The 9,298-nt window shown below is 40.3% G+C and overlaps 1 protein-coding gene across 1 annotated transcript in view; it reads right to left on the reverse strand.

Annotated features, from left to right (window-relative positions):
• C1QL4 (complement C1q like 4) overlaps positions 1 to 5,962 on the reverse strand; it is a 164,073-nt gene extending 158,111 nt beyond the window's left edge. Inside the window, exon 1 of the mRNA XM_040425539.1 lies at positions 4,881 to 5,962. Coding sequence (XP_040281473.1) covers positions 4,881 to 5,438 — 558 coding nt within the window. The 5' untranslated portion in view covers positions 5,439 to 5,962. The remainder of the gene's footprint in view (positions 1 to 4,880) is intronic.
• Between the last annotated feature and the right edge of the window lie 3,336 nt (positions 5,963 to 9,298).

The following is a 9,298-nucleotide window of genomic DNA, read 5'->3' on the forward strand; positions in this document are numbered from 1 at the left end:
TGTCACCGGAGTTGTACACCCTATTCGTTTTCACCTTACATGCAATTCCTGTTACGTGGTTTATGTCTTGATCTGTCCATGTAAGTTATTGTATGTGGGTGAAACCTCAACTGATCTTAAGACGCGGCTCAACAATCACCGCTTGTCCATTCGTAAAAAGAGAAAGGACCTCCCAGTTGCCAAACATTTCACAGAATTTAAACACTCTGAAAAAGATCTGAAATGTTGGGCCATTGATCATGTACCCATGCCCAGACGTGGGGGGAACAGGGTACGGATTCTCAAAAAGAGAGAGCTCCTCTGGATCTATACTCTTAACAGTTTGAGACCCAATGGACTCAATGTGGATTACAATCCGGGGATTTATGTTTAAATGAGTTGTTTGCCCTCTTTATGTGATATGCGCCGTCTTCTCTTGTGCTACATAGTGTATTTTTGAACACTACTAAGCCATGTTTCTAATTCTTTTTCTTTTTTATATTCACAGATTCTAATGATGCTGCAGAAACAGGATTTGTGACGTACCTGGTGCACGTACATTGTATCCACATGTCCTTATTTATCTATAAGAGTGCCCTTATTATGATGTGTAATTTCGATCTGGCTAACTCACTATTATTTATATTCTGTGTCAGTCTACACTGCGGTATATCGATACATGTTTGGTTTGTGGGAGATCTATGGGTGATCTTGGTGAGGATCGCGACATTGTTGTTGTGGTCTCCGCTGTTCTCCCTTAGTTGGTGGGATCTGTGCTACTTTGTGATACAGCATCCTGCCCTGCCCCCCCCCCCCCCCCCCCCCCCCCCCCCCCCCCCCTGTATATACATATTGTATAACACGGCTTGTATTCCCGTGCTGCGCTGTCCTGTCTACACATACATGGACATGCGCATACACATGGACATGTGGGGCGCAATGACCTTTCGTAGTATGGCCGACTGAGCTTCTCGGCGGTAATGCGCATGTCTGTGCGCGTGTCTTTGCAACCAATGCTGGTGACGTCACGCCGTGACAGGACGCGGTTGGCGTCTGCGCACTACCTATTTCCGGACGCCGGTTTGATCGACATGTGACATGTTTGGTGCGATGGACGGCGCTGGGTATGTTAACACTTTTCCTTCTTTCTTTGCAGCATCATCGTTCCTAATTTCTGCACTAATATATACACCTGTTCCTTATCACCAATTACTTCCTTTTAGGTTATAATATGTACACTATTTATTATATTTTGGATGCATTATTATGGCATCTCCTATTCAAGGATATTACACAATTGTATTTAAGTATGGATATTATTTATACACTTTTGCACTGTTAATTATATATTTTATTGTTGATTGATTGTATTATGTTGTAATGGGGGTTGGACTATATATACCCCAGCATATAGTGTGTTCATTGCTTGAGAAAGGCTCTTGTTTGGAGCTGAAACGTTGCCATCTACATGGGTGATTAAAGACCATCATATTTTTACTTGGAGTGCTGTCCTTTTTTCGTTTTTTTTTTTTTTTTATTTATTATATTATATAGTACTATATTGGAAGAAAGGTTGCCTACCTTTTCAGAGGATTTCCACCCTAACTACGTTTTTTTCACTGTGCTGCTGTTGCTTTTTTGGTTTTTATTATCTATCTAATTATCTATCAAACCCCTGTGCAAAAAAAAAATATGGACATCTTTTATGTTAGTTTGTTGAGAGCGAGGTGCTCATCTTGGGGCTTCTTTCAACCAAGCTATTTAGTGGTGCACCTACTTCTCCACCAATAACAGCTATGACTATTGTTAATTTACATACTATGAAGTAGACATTAGGATGCATTGGGGTTTTCTTGACAAAATTCTGGGTTCTGTGCAGCTACATAGGTAGCATATAGGATATGTCCACCCTTGATCTTATTCCAAAGTCAGCTCTAAACAAAACTGTCTTCTTAGGGGCCCTGTTCAATTAGAAGTCCTTTACTGTGTCAGAGCTTGCACCCACCAGAGGATACTAAGGTACTAAGGTGCGCGAGTCTGACCTTGCTCTATATCTATCTCATATCTATCTATCTATCTATCTATCTATCTATCTATCTCATATATATCAATCAATCTATCTATAACACCAGACAGTAGCATTCAGAATATAACTAGCAAACAAAAATCTGTTAAAACTGAATGACTTCCATTGGATCTAAAATCTTTAAAAAGTTAGTCACCATAGACTGATGATGGGAGTCTGGTTCTGAAGGCTATATGAGGTGGAGAATGATAATATAGATCACCTTCTGTGCTCTCTATAAAATATTCACCAGCTCCAACTGCAGGACAAACATTTCCCTGTAATCTGTGTTGATGCTCCTGTGCTGCACAACATGCCATTCATTGTCCACACACCCAACCTTGTTGTCACTTCACTTGAAGACTCCTCTCCTGCCTGGGGATGTTACAGAGACATGAAGGTGAGGCTGGCACAATGCAGGAGCAGAGGGCACTTTTACTAGGACCTAGACTAGGAAAGCTTATGAAGTGGGGAGCAGCACAGACCATGTCAATGTAGACATGAAGCTTAAGCAAATAACAGGAGTAAAATATGCAATTTAATGAGCACCAGGGGACAGGCAGCAGCTGGTGCCCCCTCCCTAATGTCACACAGCTCATGCCTAGTATCACAAGAGCAGCACATGTCAGAAGAAGGACACTTTTATAATAAACATCAATATTATGGTATTTAATTGGTATGGAAATCCTAGGATAGATAAGACAGACATGATAGATAGATAGATAGATAGATAGATAGATAGATAGATAGATAGATAGATAGATAGAAGGTAGATAGATAGATAGATAGATAGATAGAAGGTAGATAGATAGAGAGATAGATAGAAGGTAGGTAGATAGTTAGTAGATAGCTAGATTGATAATAGATAGATAGAAGATAGATAGATAGATAGATAGATAGATAGATAGATAGATAGATAGATAGATAGATAGATAGATAGTAGATAGCTAGATTGATAATAGATAGATAGAAGATAGATAGATAGATAGATAGTAGATAGCTAGATTGATAATAGATAGATAGAAGATAGATAGATAGATAGATAGATAGATAGATAGATAGATAGACAGATAGAGAGATAGATAGGAGGTAGATAGATAGTAGATAGCTAGATTGATAATAGATAGATAGAAGGTAGATAGATAGATAGATAGATAGATAGATAGATAGAAGGTAGATAGATATTCTAAAATAGAAAGGTAATATCATATTTAACACGTGCTCTGTACCTCATCCAGGTGTAATATATTGGTGGCAAACTTTTATAAACCAGTAATAAAATGCCCCTTGTCACAGGCACATCTAGTCCTTTGGTGTAGTTTAAGGAAAACAGAAGACATTGGGAAAGTAATTTGGATTCATAGGAATGGTCCTGGTAAGTTGGGGACATCACATGAGATCAATCAGAATGGTTATTCGTTAGATTGTAAGCAGAGGGGCATGTCAGTGTGACTTTTAGGTCAGTGATCCCCATCTAATAAGTCTCCATGTAATGTTAGTGCATAGTAATGTACTGATGTATGTGCAGCAGGGAGGACCCTTTACCCCCTGACATATCGTTATCCTATTAGTTACATTGTAGTGAGTTATGTCCTAATGAAACGAATTTAAACGACTGACTGCTTACAACGGGGTCCCCGGGGGGCAGTAATCCCATATCCTCCAAGGACCTGCCCGCAGGGGGTGGTTATTCTCCAGACACTGTCTGCAGCAAGAATTTGAGACAATTGATGGAAATGGCCCCTTCACAAACTCCTATGTTGTGATATAATTGGCACTGCCCAAATCCCTCTGTAGAAGACAGATAAATGGCAGATATAGGGACACCCACCCCTGTATATATGTGATGTACACCATTAAAGTACAGGCAGGAACAGACAAGTCACATCTGTGGCATAAGGAGTGAGGTTAGTTGGTCCTTATAACCTGCTTATACCATTACTGTATCTGTGGCTGTAATTAATACTGAAATAAGCTTTTTTCAAGCTTCATATGGATAATAGATTAATGTTAATTAAATAGGGAGAGATAGATAAATAGACAGATATAAAATAGATAATAGATAGATAATAGCTAGATAGATAGAAGATAGATTGATAGATATGAGAGAGATAGATATGCGATAGATAGATAGATGATAGATTGATAGATATGAGAGAGAGAGAGAGAGAGAGAGAGAGAAAGAGAGAGAGAGAGATGAAATAGACAGATATAGCAGATAGATAGATATAAAATATATACAGAGAGTACAGTTAAATAAACAATTGGATTATAAAGATATTAGATACAAGTAAATAGTAGGACAGATAGATGGATAGATAGATAGATACAAGACAGTAAATAGATAGATAAAAGATGTATTGATTATGGAAATACAGATAGATCGATAGACGTTTTATCTAGAAAGTTCATTTGATATAATTTATGTAATATATATAATACAGAGTGGAATACACTCATCATCCACCTGTTGCCAGTACATTACACTGTGCTTAGTTATTACCCATTTCTTACAGAATAAAGTACTATATAAATGAACCTTACAGTTCTCTATAATACTTCATGTCACTATATTACTAGTAAATGAGTAATATCACATATTTCTGAACTTGCCCACCGGGCACCGCATGCAGACATTACTTCTTCAGGTACCTGCTGGAGACCCGGCGCTGCCGGAATGTGATTGTTGAAAAGGTTGGCATTTATTCTTTGGCAGTGATGGTACCACAAACAAGCTGGGGGGGCATACATGGCATATATACATATATAAGTGGGATAGGTGTGTATATATATATATATATATATATATATATATATTTTGCTGGTTTCTTCTCACCTGTGTGTTTTTCATCAGGTCTGCCCACATGCTGGTGCCATCCCCCCCTCTCATCAGCACGTGGTAGGCGAAGAAATAGATGCCAGGCAGGGGGCAGGTGAACTTGCCGGTGGAGGGCTCGTAGTAGTTCCCCACATTGGTGACGACGTCGTCGAAGCGCAGGACCTCGTAGCCTTCATGTGGCTTCCTCAGCCCGGCATAGAAGGCGATCTTTGGGCTGTAATAGGACGAGACATAGCCTCCTGGGCCGGGTCCTGGAGGTCCCGGTCGCCCTGGCTCCCCGGGAGGTCCTTTAGGACCAGGTGGCCCAGGAGGTCCCGGTAATCCTCGGAGCCCTGATTTCCCCTTCTTTGCCCCTTGGTCCAGTTTGCCCCCTTGTAGGTGGGGTGGGGGGGAGATGAGCCCATACTCCTGGCTGGACTCGACAGAGGACGCCCCATGTGTCTGGGGGGTGTAGGGGTCACATACCATCCTGCAGCTGCCCAGCATCTCATAGTGGCTGCTGGTCTTAGAGCTACTGACCAGTAAAGGGATGGCTACGAGAAGGATAAGAACCATGGCCACCCCTATGGCCACACCAATCACCCTCTTCCTGCGGCTCAGCCTGGATGCAGCCAGGGCTAGGAAGTCTTCTTCACTTTTTGAAGTAATGGTGAAAAATTCTTAAAGACAAACCCAGAGAGAAAAGCCAAGCTCCAGTGCCAACTTCACTATGACGCTCCCTTAGACAGTTCCACCTGTTGCCAACCTAACAGGTCCTGGTCCCTCCTGTGTCACTTCTCCTAGAGTTCACTGGGTTCCTAGGATGATCTGAGGAAGCCAAAACTTTTTCTGCCTTGGATCGTCTTCTTTTGCTGTAGTCTAGATTGTAGATGCGTTGCTCCAAGGCATCTATCTTTATGCCAGTTCATATGGGCATGATGTGTGCATCACCTCCTAGCTTCTGTGAAACTCTGCTCAGATGCAAGTGATAAGGGATGTCTGTGAAGGCAAAGATGTGTGAACTGTCTTTAAGAAAATAAGAGCGACCTCTGGTGCCATGAGGAGGAGGAGAAGCTGAGAGCTGAGCTGCCTGCAGGCTCAATGTCTGATCCCATCCCATCCTCTGCAAACCAGCTCTCTCCTCATTTACATGAGAAAAAAGCAGATTGGCACAGACAGGGTACCTTTCAGGGCACAGAGAAGGTGGGGCTGTATCCTCTCTATTATGTTACAAGGGAAACCACTATATGTTAACATCCTGATGATATCCTCAGTGCCTTCAGAGTCTGTATTTCATCCCTAGGGTTGTTCTTTATTTTATCATCTGGTTATTGGGATTTGGGAGACAGAAGCCTGCCAGCAGCAGATCTACAGCATTGTTTAAGAATGTGTTTTATATGCTGAGCTGGTATCATCCTAGAGCAATTAAGTACTTTCCCTATGTCTCCCTGTCTCTCTTTCCCTGTAGAGATTGATTAAGAGCTGACAAATCCAGCAGGAATCACCTAGGGGTGCAGCAAAAGATCATAAACCCCATCTCATTGCAGCCCAATCAGCAATTAATCAATTAAAACGCCTTCTCTGGACAGATGTGACTTCAAGGGTTGCATACAAAAAGGTCAGAGGCCCTTCAGTCACTGCCCAATAGAAAATGCTTTTATAGAGAGATAAATACATATATACACACTATGTGTGTGTGTGTATATATATATATATATATATATATATATATAAAAATGTAGAATGTATATACATTATATATATATATATATATAAATAATAATATATATATATACAGTATATGCATATATTTTATTATTATTATTTAAATTTTTTTAATTCAGACATTGCTAGGATATGCCATCAATGTCAGATAGCTGTGGTTCCCTATGGGCCTCCCAAAGTGAAAGAAAGTGCACTATGTCAGCACTGGCTCAGCTATTTCTGGTGGTCGGTTCCACAGAGGTGAATAGAGAGGTGTCTGTACATGTGCGGTGCGCTCTCCATTCACTGCTTTGGGACTTCTGAAAATAGCAGTCAGTGTGGCCCTGTTCTGGTGAAAAGACATATCCTAGCAATGTGCCTTCAATATCTAAGATGAGTCCTAGAACTGGAAAAAGTACCAAGGAGAGCAACTAAACTGATAAGGGGCATGGAGGGTCTTAGTCATGAGGGAAAATTTAAAAAATATGTTTACTTAGTCTTGAGAAGTAGGGTCTAAGGGGGTAGGGACATGATTAATCTATACAAATATATAAATGGGCCATGCCAAAAATATGGTGTAAAGCTGTTCCATGTAAAACTCCCTCAAAAGACAAGGTGGCACTGCCTTCATCTGTAGAAAAAGTTCAGTCTCCAGAGGCATCAAGGCTACCTCCGGACATAGTCACAGCAGGAACAGTGGACGGTTTTAAAAAAGACTTGAATGACTTGATGAATTCTTAAAACTAAATAATGTTAATTCTTATGAAAATGTTTTTGGGTCTCACTCTTCTTTTCTAAAATTTACATCCCTATCAATCCCTTGAAGTTAAACTTGATGGATGTATGTCCTTTTTTAACTGTGTTAACCATGTAATAGTGTTGAGCGAGCATGCTCGGCAGAACACCATGTGTGCTCGAGTAAGTGTATTTAAATGTAATTTAACATAAATTTCTGAAAAGATTCTGCCAGGATTTGAACTCACAACCCCTTGTACAGTAGAGGTAAGGACCTTATCCACTCAGCTATAAAGCTGAATGCTAAACTAGCTTAGAAAAACCTCATAGTAGTTTCTGATTTAGTGAGTATTCCTATTCAGCAGAAGACTTATTTTATATTTCTGTGCAGGTTAACATATAGTTGTATAGTGTAGTGGTTAATGTCCTTGCTTCTAATGTATGAGCTTGAGAGTTTAAATCCTGGCAGAAACATATTTTATATATGTTTTTAGTCATAAAATATTTACATATATTATTAATATATTTAGAATATATAATAAATTATAATATATGTAAATATATTATGGCTAAAAACATCAGTAGTATATATTATTATTTATTAAAGCGCCATTCATTCCATAGCGCTGTACAAGAGGGGGGCCTGGATGTATTCTTTTCATTATATATATATTTATTAATGATCTTGTAGAAGGCTTGCATAGTAAAGTATCAATTTTCGCAGATGACACTAAACTGTGTAAAGTAATTTACACTGAAGAGGACAGTATACTACTACAGAGGGATCTGGATAGATTGGAGGCTTGGGCAGATAAGTGGCAGATGCGGTTTAACACTGACAAATGTAAAGTTATGCACATGGGAAGGAATAATGCAAGTCACCCGTACATACTAAATGATAAAACACTCGGTAACACTGACATGGAAAAGGATCTAGGAATTTTAATAAACAGCAAACTAAGCTGCAAAAGCCAGTGTCAGGCAGCTGCTGCCAAGGCCAATAAGATAATGGGTTGCATCAGAAGGGGCATAGTTGCCCGTGATAAGAACATAGTCCTACCACTTTACAAATCGCTAGTCAGACCACACATAGAGTACTGTGTACAGTTCTGGGCTCCTGTAAACAAGGCAGACATAGCAGAGCTGGAGAAGGTCCAGAGGAGGGCAACTAAAGTAATAACTGGAATAGGGCAATTACAGTACCCTGAAAGATTATCAAAATTAGAGTTATTCACTTTAGAAAAAAGACGACTGAGGGGAGATCTAATTAATATGTATAAATATATCAGGGGTCAGTACAGAGATCTATCCCATCATCTATTTATCCCCAGGACTGTGACTGTGACGAGGGGACATCCTCTGCGTCTGGAGGAAAGAAAGTTTGTACACAAACATAGAAAAGTATTCTTTACGGTAAGAGCAGTGAGACTATGGAACTCTCTGCCTGAGGAGGTGGTGATGGTGAGTACAATAAAGGAATTCAAGAGGGGCCTGGATGTATTTCTGGAGCGTAATAATATTACAGGCTATAGCTACTAGAGAGGGGTCGTTGATCCAGTGAGTTATTCTGAATGCCTGATTGGAGTCGGGAAGGAATTTTTTATTCCCCTAAAGTGGGGAAAATTGGCTTCTACCTCAAAGGTTTTTTTTTTTTTGCCTTCCTCTGGATCAACTTGCAGGATAACAGGCCGAACTGGATGGACAAATGTCTTTTTTCGGCCTTATGTACTATGTTACTATATGAGAAGAGGTATACATACATAGGTGTAACTACCGGGGAAGCTACTGCTTCAGGGCCCGGGCTGACAAGGGGCCCGGCACCCGGCAGCGTGTTCTGTCTATCCCTGCAGAGCTGAGGCACACACTCTGAGCTACGAGAGCCTTGTATTTAAATCTCATTTAGCTTGTCTTTCAGAAAAGTTTCTCCTGGGATTCGAACTCTCAACCTTTCACATCAGAGGCAAGGCATTTACCCATACAGCTATGACAGCTGTACT

Source organism: Bufo bufo, chromosome 3, assembly GCF_905171765.1.
Source record: "Bufo bufo chromosome 3, aBufBuf1.1, whole genome shotgun sequence".
NCBI lineage: Eukaryota > Metazoa > Chordata > Amphibia > Anura > Bufonidae > Bufo > Bufo bufo.